The sequence below is a fragment of the Amphibalanus amphitrite genome, unplaced genomic scaffold (genome assembly GCF_019059575.1).
Source record: "Amphibalanus amphitrite isolate SeventyFive unplaced genomic scaffold, NRLGWU_Aamphi_draft 000756F_arrow, whole genome shotgun sequence".
Taxonomy (NCBI): Eukaryota; Metazoa; Arthropoda; class Thecostraca; order Balanomorpha; family Balanidae; genus Amphibalanus; species Amphibalanus amphitrite.
The window spans coordinates 45,347-59,394 of record NW_024882250.1 but is presented as its reverse complement, the minus strand read 5'-3'; the positions used below and the strand labels follow the sequence as shown (position 1 = coordinate 59,394).

The following is a 14,048-nucleotide window of genomic DNA, read 5'->3' as shown; positions in this document are numbered from 1 at the left end:
CCGATTTCTGAAGGTCGAATTCGATAGCTAGGGTCAGAATCTCGAATTCCTTTATATATACCTTATTAAAAATATTTGACCTTAAAGGTCAAATCACGGATTGAAATTTTGAGTCCCCCAATTTTTTCTACACCGATCGTCCGATCCTATTTCTGATGGTCGCATTCGATAGTTAGGGTCAGAATCTCGAGTTCGCTAAAATATACCTTATTAAAAATATTTGACCTTAAAGGTCAAATCACGGATTGAAATTTTGAGTCCCCCTATTTTTTCTACACCGATCGTCTGATCCAATTTCTGATGGTTGCCTTCGATAGCTAGGGTCAGAATCTCGAGTTCCCTAATATATACCTTATTAAAAATATTTGACCTTAAAGGTCAAATCACGGATATTTGACCTTAAAAGTCACATCACGGATTGAAATTTTGAGTCCCGCGTTTTTTTCTACACCGATCGTCCGATCCGATTTCTGAAGGTCGCATTCGATAGCTAGGGTCAGAATCTCGAATTCCCTAATATATACCTTATTAAAAAATATTTGACCTTGAAGGTCAAATCACGGATTGAAATTTTGAGTCCCCCTATTTTTTCTACACCGATCGTCCGATCCAATTTCTGATGGTCGCGTTCGATAGCTAAGGTCAGAATCCCGAGTTCCCGAATATATACCTTATTAAAAATATTTGACCTTAAAGGTCACATCACGGATTGAAATTTTGAGTCCCGCGATTTTTTCTACACCGATCGTCCGATCCGAATTCTGATGGTCGCATTCGATCGCTAGGGTCAGAATCTCGAGTTCCCTATTATATACCTTATTAAAAATATTTGACCTTAAAGGTCAAATCACGGATTGAAATTTTGAGTCCCCCTATTTTTTCTACACCGATCGTCCGATCTCATTTCTGATGGTCGCATTCGATAGCTAGGGTCAGAATCTCGAGTTCCCTAATATATATCTCATTAAAAATATTTGACCTTAAAGGTCAAATCACGGATATTTGACCTTAAAGGTCACATCACGGATTGAAATTTTGGTCCCCCGATTTTTTCTACACCGATCGTCCGATCCGATTTCTGAAGGTCGCATTCGATAGCTAGGGTCAGAATCTCGAATTCCCTAATATATACCTTATTAAAAATATTTGACCTTTAAGGTCAAATCACGGATTGAAATTTTGAGTCCCCTATTTTTTCTACAAACATCGTCCGAACCAATTTCTGATGTTCGCATTCAATAGCTAGTGTCAGAATCTCGAGTTCCCTAGTATATACCTTATTAAAAATATTTGACCTTAAAGGTCAAATCACGGATTGAAATTTTGAGTCCCCCTGTTTTTTCTACACCGATCGTCCGATCTCATTTCTGATGGTCGCATTCGATAGCTAGGGTCAGAATCTCGACTTCCCTATATTATATCTTCTTAAAAATATTTGACCTTAAAGGTCAAATCACGGATATTTGACCTTAAAGGTCATATCACGGATTGAAATTTTGAGTCCCCCGATTTTTTCTACACCGATCGTCCGATCCGATTTCTGAAGGTCGCATTCGATAGCTAGGGTCAGAATCTCGAATTCCCTGATATAAACCTTATTAAAAATATTTGACCTTTAAGGTCAAATCACGGATTGAAATTTTGAGTCCCCCTATTTTTTCTACAACGATCGTCCGAACCAATTTCTGATGGTCGCATTCGATAGCTAGGGTCAGAATCTCGAGTTCCCTAATATATACCTTATTAAAAATATTTGACCTTAAAGGTCAAATCACGGATTGAAATTTTGAGTCCCCCTATTTTTTCTACACCGATCGGCCGATCCGAAATCTGATGGTCGCATTCGATAGCTAGGGTCAGAATCTCGAGTTCCTTTATATATACCTTATTAAAAATATTTGACCTTAAAGGTCAAATCACGGATTGAAATTTTGAGTCCCCCTATTTTTTCTACACCGATCGTCTGATCCGATTTCTGATGGTCGCATTCGATCGCTAGGGTCAGAATCTCGAGTTCCCTAATATATACCTTATTAAAAATATTTGACCTTAAAGGTCAAATCACGGATTGAAATTTTGAGTCCCCCTATTTTTTCTACACCGATCATCCGATCCGAATTCTGATGGTCGCATTTGATAACTAGGGTCAGAATCTCGAGTTCCCTAATATATACCCTATAAAAAAATATTTGACCTTAAAGGTCAAATCACGGATTGAAATTTTGAGTCCCCGTATTTTTTTTTCTACACCGATCGTCTGATCCAATTTCTGATGGTCGCATTCGATAGCTAGGGTCAGAATCTCGAGTTCCCTAATATATACCTTATTGAAAATATTTGACCTTAAAGGTCAAGTCACGTATTGAAATTTTGAGTCCCCCGATTTTTTCTACACCAATCGTTCGATCTCATTTCTGATGGTCGCATTCGATAGCTAGGGTCAGAATCTCGAGTTCCCTAATATATATCTTATTAAAAATATTTGACCTTAATGGTCAAATCACGGATATTTGACCTTAAAGGTCACATCACGGATTGAAATATTGAGTCCCCCGATTTTTTCTACACCGATCGTCCGATCCGACTTCTTAAGGTCGCATTCGATAGCTAGGGTCAGAATCTCGAATTCCCTAATATATACCTTTTTAAAAATATTTGACCTTTAAGGTCAAATCACGGATTGCAATTTTGAGTCCCCCTATTTTTTCTACAACGATCGTCCGAACCAATTTCTGATGGTCGCATTCAATAGCTAGGGTCAGAATCTCGAGTTCCCTTGTATATACCTTCTTAAAAATATTTGACCTTAAAGGTCAAATCACGGATTGAAATTTTGAGTCCCCCTATTTTTTCTACACCGATCAGCCGATCCGAATTCTGATGGTCGCATTCGATAGCTAGGGTCAGAATCTCGAGTTCCCTATTATATACCTTATTAAAAATATTTGACCTTAAAGGTCAAATCACGGATTGAAATTTTGAGTCCCCCTATTTTTTCTACACCGATCGTCTGATCCGATTTCTGATGGTCGCATTCGATAGCTAGGGTCAGAATCTCGAGTTCCCTAATATATACCTTATTAAAAATATTTGACCTTAAAGGTCAAATCACGGATATTTGACCTTAAAAGTCACATCACGGATTGAAATTTTGAGTCCCGCGATTTTTTTCTACACCGATCGTCCGATCCGATTTCTGAAGGTCGCATTCGATAGCTAGGGTCAGAATCTCGAATTCACTAATATATACCTTATTAAAAAATATTTGACCTTGAAGGTCAAATCACGGATTGAAATTTTGAGTCCCCCTATTTTTTCTACACCGATCGTCCGATCGAATTTCTGATGGTCGAATTCCATAGCTAGGGTCAGAATCTCGAGTTCCCTAATATATACCTTATTAAAAATATTTGACCTTAAAGGTCAAATCACGGATTGAAATTTTGAGTCCCCCTATTTTTCTACACCGATCGTCTGATCCGAATTCTGATGGTCGCATTCGATCGCTAGGGTCAGAATCTCGAGTTCCCTAATATATACCTTATTTGACCTTCAAGGTCAAATATTTTTTAATAAGGTATATATTAGGGAATTCGAGATTCTGACCCTAGCTATCGAATGCGACCTTCAGAAATTGGATCGGACGATCGGTGTAGAAAAAATCGCGGGACTCAAAATTTCAATCCGTGATGTGACTTTTAAGGTCAAATATCCGTGATTTGACCCTTAAAGTCAAATATTTTTAATAAGGTATATATTAGGGAACTCGAGATTCTGACCCTAGCTATCGAATGCGACCATCAGAAATCGGATCAGACGATCGGTGTAGAAAAATAGGGGACTCAAAATTTCAATCCGTGATTTGACCTTTAAGGTCAAATATTTTTAATAAGGTATATATTAGGGAACTCGAGATTCTGACCCTAGCTATCGAATGCGACCATCAGAATTCGGATCGGCCGATCGGTGTAGAAAAAATAGGGGGACTCAAAATTTCAATCCGTGATTTGACCTTTAAGGTCAAATATTTTTAATAAGGTATATATTAGCCCGCGCACCGACGGGGGTCTGCGCCAACTTAGTACCGACGGGGGGGGGGCGGATGACCGCCCCCCCCCCCTGAGATCTCGAGAACGAAGCAAGATAGCGACAAGCGGTAAACGGCATCGGATACGCACGGTCAAGATCTACAATTTTTACTAAGGTCATTTTCAGGTCAGGTCAAAGATGACGTCACAGGGGTCGAAAAAGTCAAAATGGCGGCGCTAAATATGGAGAGAGTTTTTCTCGAATAACTTTCGAATTAGTCAAGATAGGAACAAACTAAGGGCATCATCGTGATCCTCTCGTCAATCCGCATCGAATGATATATATGTTGACCTCGAAAGGTCAAGGTCAAAGGTTGACCTCAGGTCACGTGACCTCGAGGTCATCATGTATATCATTCGATGCGGATTGACGAGCTGAACACAATGAGACCATCCACGCGTCTGTATCTTGTTCCTGTACGGAGTTATTGGCCAAAAACCTTTGGTGACCTTTGATGACGTCACATGACCTCACAGCTGCCCAACAGCAAAACAGACCTCAAGGTAGTGAAGGTTGACCGTATATGAAGTCATGTATGGTATATGGGGCCATTCCGACCCGTTTTAGTGGTAAAAACAGGGAGTTGATTTTTCCCCCATTGACTTATAATGGGGAGGTCGCGAAATTGACCTGACCTTAGGTCACCGATATCAAAATTCCGAGATATACAAATTGTAGCTACTAATGACCTAATAACATCCTGCGACTTTCAAAGGCCTTCGACATCTACTGTAGCTCTGGCACGGTGACAAAGTTGCAAAAAAGTGACTTGAGGTTGGGTCATTCAAAGTGACCTGGTGACCTGACCTTGAAAGGTAGGAGGTTCAAACTTGCACACCATGTGTAAAATTGATAAGGGAATAGTCATACCAAATTTCGCGGCGCTACGCGCCGCGGTTTTCCCGCTATTCGCGAAAAACCTCAGGGGGGGCGGATATCCGCCCCCCCCGTCGGTGCGCGGGTTAGGGAACTCGAGATTCTGACCCTAGCTATCGAATGCGACCATCAGAAATTGGTTCGGACGATCGTTGTAGAAAAAATAGGGGGACTCAAAATTTCAATCCGTGATTTGACCTTAAAGGTCAAATATTTTTAATAAGGTATATATCAGGGAATTCGAGATTCTGACCCTAGCTATCGAATGCGACCTTCAGAAATCGGATCGGACGATCGTTGTAGAAAAAATCGGGGGACTCAAAATTTCAATCCGTGATATGACCTTTAAGGTCAAATATCCGTGATTTGACCTTTAAGGTCAAATATTTTTAAGAAGATATAATATAGGGAAGTCGAAATTCTGACCCTAGCTATCGAATGCGACCATCAGAAATGAGATCGGACGATCGGTGTAGAAAAAATAGGGGGACTCAAAATTTCAATCCGTGATTTGACCTTTAAGGTCAAATATTTTTAATAAGGTATATACTAGGGAACTCGAGATTCTGACACTAGCTATTGAATGCGAACATCAGAAATTGGTTCGGACGATGTTTGTAGAAAAAATAGGGGGACTCAAAATTTCAATCCGTGATTTGACCTTAAAGGTCAAATATTTTTAATAAGGTATATATTAGGGAATTCGAGATTCTGACCCTAGCTATCGAATGCGACCTTCAGAAATCGGATCGGACGATCGGTGTAGAAAAAATCGGGGGACTCAAAATTTCAATCCGTGATGTGACCTTTAAGGTCAAATATCCGTGATTTGACCTTTAAGGTCAAATATTTTTAATAAGGTATATATAAGGGAACTCGAGATTCTGACCCTAGCTATCGAATGCGACCATCAGAAATCGGATCAGACGATCGGTGTAGAAAAAATAGGGGGACTCAAAATTTCAATCCGTGATTTGACCTTTAAGGTCAAATATTTTTAATAAGGTATATAATAGGGAACTCGAGATTCTGACCCTAGCGATCGAATGCGACCATCAGAATTCGGATCGGACGATCGGTGTAGAAAAAATCGCGGTACTCAAAATTTCAATCCGTGATGTGACCTTTAAGGTCAAATATTTTTAATAAGGTATATATTAGGGAACTCGGGATTCTGACCCTAGCTATCGAACGCGACCATCAGAAATTGGATCGGACGATCGGTGTAGAAAAAATAGGGGGACTCAAAATTTCAATCCGTGATTTGACCTTCAAGGTCAAATATTTTTTAATAAGGTATATATTAGGGAATTCGAGATTCTGACCCTAGCTATCGAATGCGACCATCAGAATTCGGATCGGCCGATCGGTGTAGAAAAAATAGGGGGACTCAAAATTTCAATCCGTGATTTGACCTTTAAGGTCAAATATTTTTAATAAGTTATATATTAGGGAACTCGAGATTCTGACCCTAGCTATCGAATGCGACCATCAGAAATTGGTTCGGACGATCGTTGTAGAAAAAATAGGGGGACTCAAAATTTCAATCCGTGATTTGACCTTAAAGGTCAAATATTTTTAATAAGGTATATATTAAGGAACTCGTGATTCTGACCCTAGCTATCGAATGCGACCATCAGAATTCGGATCGGCCGATCGGTGTAGAAAAAATAGGGGGACTCAAAATTTCAATCCGTGATTTGACCTTTAAGGTCAAATATTTTTAATAAGGTATATAATAGGGAACTCGAGATTCTGACCCTAGCGATCGAATGCGACCATCAGAATTCGGATCGGACGATCGGTGTAGAAAAAATCGCGGGACTCAAAATTTCAATCCGTGATGTGACCTTTAAGGTCAAATATTTTTAATAAGGTATATACTAGGGAACTCGAGATTCTGACCCTAGCTATTGAATGGGAACATCAGAAATTGGTTCGGACGATGTTTGTAGAAAAAATAGGGGGACTCAAAATTTCAATCCGTGATTTGACCTTAACCCTCACCCATGTAGGGGGGGTTGGTGCACCCCCCCTGAGGTTTTTCGGAAATAGTGCAAAAACGGCGGCGCGCAGCGCCGCCAAATTTTGGGTACCTTATGGGGCAAACCTTGCGCATCTTTTGATAAAAAAAAATTGACCGGGTCATGTCAGGTCACGGAGTTATGACGTCACAAAGGGAACAGCCTCCGGCCGGATTTTCACAAACTGAGTGCCAACGCCCGAGGTTTCCTGCCGGTGGTACGGACATCGGTTGATGGATCGTGATAAAAAATTCCCATGCATGTTGGGGCAAGTATTGGCTATCATATGGTATAAGAAACTTGACCGGGTCAGGTCAGGTCACGGAGCTATGACGTCACAAGAGGAACAGCGTCCGGTACTATTTTTGAAAAGCGCCCGAACCACTATTTTGCTAATTCTTGTCACCTCAATGGGAATATGCAGCAATATTAGCTTCTATAGGGAGCAAATGGACCTTCCAAATCCAAAAATACAATCAGATTTCAAAAATTTAAATTTTGATTTTTCGAATTTCTGCCGCCGACTGTGACCTTGCCGACTTCCGGCGCTCCCAACGCGCCATTTTTAGAGCTAGGGAAACGAAATACATACCAAACGATAGAGAATTGATCAAGGAACACGATAGTGAAGGTTTCAAGTCGATATCTCCCACCGTTTTGCCGCAATCGCCGCGGAAAGTTGAAAAAAGTCTATTTTTCCGAAAATTTGACCTTTGACCGGTCAAAAGTAGGTCAAATGTTGACCTAGGACCAAAAAATATACCACCAATCGCGAGATCTCGGCGAGAGCAATCCGTTGGTCTTTTCCGCTAAGCTCTACGACGCTCCGTTTTCAAACGCCAAGGGGGGGGGTCGCACCAACCCCCCCCCCCTGCATGGGCGAAGGTGGCAGATCGCCGTTTACGGGCGAGGGTTAAAGGTCAAATATTTTTAATAAGGTATATATTAGGGAATTCGAGATTCTGACCCTAGCTATCGAATGCGACCTTCAGAAATCGGATCGGACGATCGGTGTAGAAAAAAATCGGGGGACTCAAAATTTCAATCCGTGATGTGACCTTTAAGGTCAAATATCCGTGATTTGACCTTTAAGGTCAAATATTTTTAATGAGATATATATTAGGGAACTCGAGATTCTGACCCTAGCTATCGAATGCGACCATCAGAAATGAGATCGGACGATCGGTGTAGAAAAAATAGGGGGACTCAAAATTTCAATCCGTGATTTGACCTTTAAGGTCAAATATTTTTAATAAGGTATATAATAGGGAACTCGAGATTCTGACCCTAGCGATCGAATGCGACCATCAGAATTCGGATCGGACGATCGGTGTAGAAAAAATCGCGGTACTCAAAATTTCAATCCGTGATGTGACCTTTAAGGTCAAATATTTTTAATAAGGTATATATTAGGGAACTCGGGATTCTGACCCTAGCTATCGAACGCGACCATCAGAAATTGGATCGGACGATCGGTGTAGAAAAAATAGGGGGACTCAAAATTTCAATCCGTGATTTGACCTTCAAGGTCAAATATTTTTTAATAAGGTATATATTAGGGAATTCGAGATTCTGACCCTAGCTATCGAATGCGACCTTCAGAAATCGGATCGGACGATCGGTGTAGAAAAAATCGCGGGACTCAAAATTTCAATCCGTGATGTGACTTTTAAGGTCAAATATCCGTGATTTGACCTTTAAGGTCAAATATTTTTAATAAGGTATATATAAAGGAACTCGAGATTCTGACCCTAGCTATCGAATGCGACCATCAGAAATCGGATCAGACGATCGGTGTAGAAAAAATAGGGGGACTCAAAATTTCAATCCGTGATTTGACCTTTAAGGTCAAATATTTTTAATAATGTATATATTAGGGAACTCGAGATTCTGACCCTACCTATCGAATGCGACCATCAGAATTCGGATCGGCCGATCGGTGTAGAAAAAATAGGGGGACTCAAAATTTCAATCCGTGATTTGACCTTTAAGGTCAAATATTTTTAATAAGGTATATATTAGGGAACTCGAGATTCTGACCCTAGCTATCGAATGCGACCATCAGAAATCGGATCAGACGATCGGTGTAGAAAAAATAGGGGGACTCAAAATTTCAATCCGTGATTTGACCTTTAAGGTCAAATATTTTTAATAAGGTATATATTAGGGAACTCGAGATTCTGACCCTAGCTATCGAATGCGACCATCAAAATTCGGATCGGCCGATCGGTGTAGAAAAAATAGGGGGACTCAAAATTTCAATCCGTGATTTGACCTTTAAGGTCAAATATTTTTAATAAGGTATATATTAGGGAACTCGAGATTCTGACCCTAGCTATCGAATGCGACCATCAGAAATTGGTTCGGACGATCGTTGTAGAAAAAATAGGGGGACTCAAAATTTCAATCCGTGATTTGACCTTAAAGGTCAATATTTTTAATAAGGTATATATTAAGGAACTCGAGATTCTGACCCTAACTATCGAATGCGACCATCAGAATTCGGATCGGCCGATCGGTGTAGAAAAAATAGGGGGACTCAAAATTTCAATCCGTGATTTGACCTTTAAGGTCAAATATTTTTAATAAGGTATATATTAGGGAACTCGAGATTCTGACCCTAGCTATCGAATGCGACCATCAGAAATTGGTTCGGACGATCGTTGTAGAAAAAATAGGGGGACTCAAAATTTCAATCCGTGATTTGACCTTCAAGGTCAAATATTTTTAATAAGGTATATATAAGGGAATTCGAGATTCTGACCCTAGCTATCGAACGCGACCTTCAGAAATCGGATCGGACGATCGGTGTAGAAAAAATAGGGGGACTCAAAATTTCAATCCGTGATGTGACCTTTAGGGTCAAATATCCGTGATTTGACCTTTAAGGTCAAATATTTTTAATAAGGTATATATCAGGGAATTCGAGATTCTGACCCTAGCTATCGAATGCGACCTTCAGAAATCGGATCGGACGATCGGTGTAGGAAAAATAGGGGACTCAAAATTTCAATCCGTGATTTGACCTTTAAGGTCAAATATTTTTAATAAAGTATATATTAGGGAACTCGAGATTCTGACCCTAGCGATCGAATGCGACCATCAGAATTTGGATCGGACGATCGGTGTAGAAAAATAGGGGGACTCAAAATTTCAATCCGTGATTTGACCTTTAAGGTCAAATATTTTTAATAAGGTATATATTAGGGAACTCGGGATTCTGACCCTAGCTATCGATTGCGACCATCAGAAATTGGATCGGACGATCGGTGTAGAAAAAATAGGGGGACTCAAAATTTCAATCCGTGATTTGACCTTCAAGGTCAAATATTTTTTAATAAGGTATATATTAGGGAATTCGAGATTCTGACCTTAGCTATCGAATGCGACCTTCAGAAATCGGATCGGACGATCGGTGTAGAAAAAATCGCGGGACTCAAAATTTCAATCCGTGATGTGACTTTTAAGGTCAAATATCCGTGATTTGACCTTTAAGGTCAAATATTTTTAATAAGGTATATATTAGGGAACTCGAGATTCTGACCCTAGCTATCGAATGCGACCATCAGAAATCGGATCAGACGATCGGTGTAGAAAAAATAGGGGGACTCAAAATTTCAATCCGTGATTTGACCTTTAAGGTCAAATATTTTTAATAAGGTATATATTAGGGAACTCGAGATTCTGACCCTAGCTATCGAATGCGACCATCAGAATTTGGATCGGCCGATCGGTGTAGAAAAAATAGGGGGACTCAAAATTTCAATCCGTGATTTGACCTTTAAGGTCAAATATTTTTAATAAGGTATATATTAGGGAACTCGAGATTCTGACACTAGCTATCGAATGCGACCATCAGAAATTGGTTCGGACGATCGTTGTAGAAAAAATAGGGGGACTCAAAATTTCAATCCGTGATTTGACCTTAAAGGTCAAATATTTTTAATAAGGTATATATTAGGGAATTCGAGATTCTGACCCTAGCTATCGAATGCGACCTTCAGAAATCGGATCGGACGATCGGTGTAGAAAAAATCGGGGGACTCAAAATTTCAATCCGTGATGTGACCTTTAAGGTCAAATATCCGTGATTTGACCTTAAAGGTCAAATATTTTTAATAAGATATATATTAGGGAACTCGAGATTCTGACCCTAGCTATCGAATGCGACCATCAGAAATGAGATCGGACGATCGGTGTAGAAAAAATAGGGGGACTCAAAATTTCAATCCGTGATTTGACCTTTAAGGTCAAATATTTTTAATAAGGTATATATTAGGGAACTTGAGATTCTGACCCTAGCTATCGAATGCGGCCATCAGAAATGAGATCGGACGATCGGTGTAGAAAAAATAGGGGGACTCAAAATTTCAATCCGTGATTTGACCTTTAAGGTCAAATATTTTTAATAAGGTATATATTAGGGAACTCGAGATTCTGACCCTAGCTAATGAATGCGACCATCAGAAATCGGATCGGACGATCGGTGTAGAAAAAATTGGGGACTCAAAATTTCAATCCGTGATTTGACCTTTAAGGTCAAATATTTTTAATAAGGTATATATCAGGGAATTCGAGATTCTGACCCTAGCTATCGAATGCGACCTTCAGAAATCGGATCGGACGATCGGTGTAGGAAAAATCGGGGACTCAATTTCAATCCGTGATTTGACCTTGAAGATGACCTTGAAATTTGAAATGAATACGATATTCGGAATCAGCGTCCCAAACTGCATCGGATAGGTTGGGTTTAGTTTAAATTCGGACTCGACGCTGAATCCGTCGCGGAATACGACGCTAACTTCACGCACGTGGGTTTCTGCACGTTTGGGGCGTGGGTCACTGCACACGAATGTCTGCCACCTGCCGAGCAGGTACTTCACACGGGAGATAAACTATGTCTGACCTCCCGTGAACATCTGACCTCTCCAAACGATGCATGACACATGCAAACGTTCCATGCTTTCGAGGAGAGGCTGAACCGTTCTGCTGCAGAATCATTAGTGCCTTTCTTGCTCTCTCGACGACCTCTGGACAATTTAGGGTCTTTAACGGAACAGTGAGTGTGAGCAATCTCGTGTAATTGCATCGTTACATTGTCGCCCGAATAATATCAATCCATCATCGAGCACTGTATCTTTTACGGACGGGCCCGTTGGTTCATGGGAGATGGCGTGTAAAGATGCGTTTGTTATTCAATATCAATCGATTTAAAAATGTTTTATATTCATATACTTTCAGATCGGCAATTCAAACATTCACATAACTCAATTAAAAGGCAAACATTGAAGCCCAAAAATCCATATGATACCTCACCTAAGGAATCGGTGATGTATCGTGATGGTGAACTCAAAAGGGCCAAGGTCGCCCGAGAAAATAAGCGACAGGCAGCTCAGTTTCTTCTATCGTCACGAAGTGAATTCGCTGGTCGGCCGTCGCCGCCGCCCGTTTTCCGCCACTGCCCGGGTTTACGGCCCTGACCTGCCAACTGCAGACTATATGCAGACTGCCGGGGCACCGTGACCATTGAGCCATTGACCGGGCGATATTTCAGACGGGCAGTCATCCCGCGTCGTTCCCGTGACCTCGGGTGACCCGGGCGGCGGGGGAGCGTCACGGACCGCACAGGGACCACCCAGGGACCGGATGGTCCCGGTCTCGGCAGCGCTGCAAGGCAGGCTAGGACGGGATGAGAGCTGTTGTAGCTGAACGAACCCTCATAATCTGTGGAGCAGGGGATGTACGACTCGGGGAGCCGTACATCCCTTGATACAAATACGCCCTCCGTAAGCCGTACGTGTTAAACAGTACAGACGAGCTGCCAATAACCAATACGTCCGCATGTATCAGTACCTAGGTATAGGGTAAGTAAACACCTTTCAGCCATCATGCCGTCCGTTCCCATATCGCACATGTCTATTGCCTAGCCCAATACCAATAAACATAAATAGACGATAGCCTTTACGATCAATAGGAAAGCCACCGCTGGTTAGGTTATAAGAGGGACCGCCACGGCAAATAGCCCCTATTGGTGAGGATAATGCGGCGTCACACAAACGCCTTATCCGAGTGACTGGTGCACCATTAGAACGGGATGACATACGGTCCGAATGCTGAGATTCGTGGTGAAGTGAAGACGGGTAGGCACTGCTGTGACCTCAAAGTCCTCAACAGACGGTAAAAGTGACTTCAAGTTTGTCCGGTTGCATTATGAACTCGCCATCGTGTACCAAAAGCTATCGGCACAGGTAGGTAGGTAACCGTGTGCTCAATTGAAGTATCTGTGCGTGACAAAACCCCGTGATGGCGATTTTTGGAGGCGCATGACTGCCATCTAGCGTTGAGTTCCGAAGTGCCGCTGCATAGAGGACGCGACGTCCGCTGAACTTCCCAGTCCGTGTGGGCAGACGGCTGTCGCCCCTCCGCCCTCACACACTAGCTAGGTTATAACTTAGTCTTATAGCCCATTATCGACACTCAGAAACTTCACTTCACCTGCCACCATGGAATTTATAGATATTGTTCTTCATAAGAAAACAAAGCAACCTTAGTGAACACACTGGCACACTGTGAAGCGTTGGACTGAATGGTGGTCGTCGAATATCAAATGACTGCCCCATCTGTCGACTGCCTACCTAGTGCCTACACCGTTGCAATTAGCGATGCAGACAGCTGTAGCATGTCATGCTAATTACAGCTACTAGAATTCCTAGCTACATCGAGTTTAGTCCAACCTCACGGCGTCACGCAGGTCCCTATGAACTCACCGGTCCCAGCCGCCATAGTCAGACAGAGCAGAAGCACAGCCGATGGCGCCATCTCACCGCCGCTCTCACACACCCAGCGGGCTCCCACCACTGCCTCTCTCACCCAGCGACCTCTCACAAGGGCCGTGAGGCGTGCCACCTCCTCGGGCCTTCACTGGGAGTAGCACGGACCGCGCCAGTCAGCCGGCAGATAGCCACTGCTGTGGGCACTATTCTGTGCCGCCAGACGCCGCCGGCGCTATCTTATCAGGTGGGTCACAGAGTACAGTGAAGTGCCCCCTAGCCCCGCCCA

At 42.0% G+C, this 14,048-nt stretch overlaps 1 protein-coding gene across 1 annotated transcript in view; it reads right to left on the bottom strand.

Moving 5' to 3' along the window:
- The window catches only part of LOC122365668, a 36,851-nt gene extending 22,889 nt beyond the window's left edge, over positions 1-13,962 (bottom strand). Inside the window, exon 1 of the mRNA XM_043337087.1 lies at positions 13,757-13,962. Coding sequence (XP_043193022.1) covers positions 13,757-13,808 — 52 coding nt within the window. The 5' untranslated portion in view covers positions 13,809-13,962. The remainder of the gene's footprint in view (positions 1-13,756) is intronic.
- Positions 13,963-14,048: the final 86 nt, after the last annotated feature.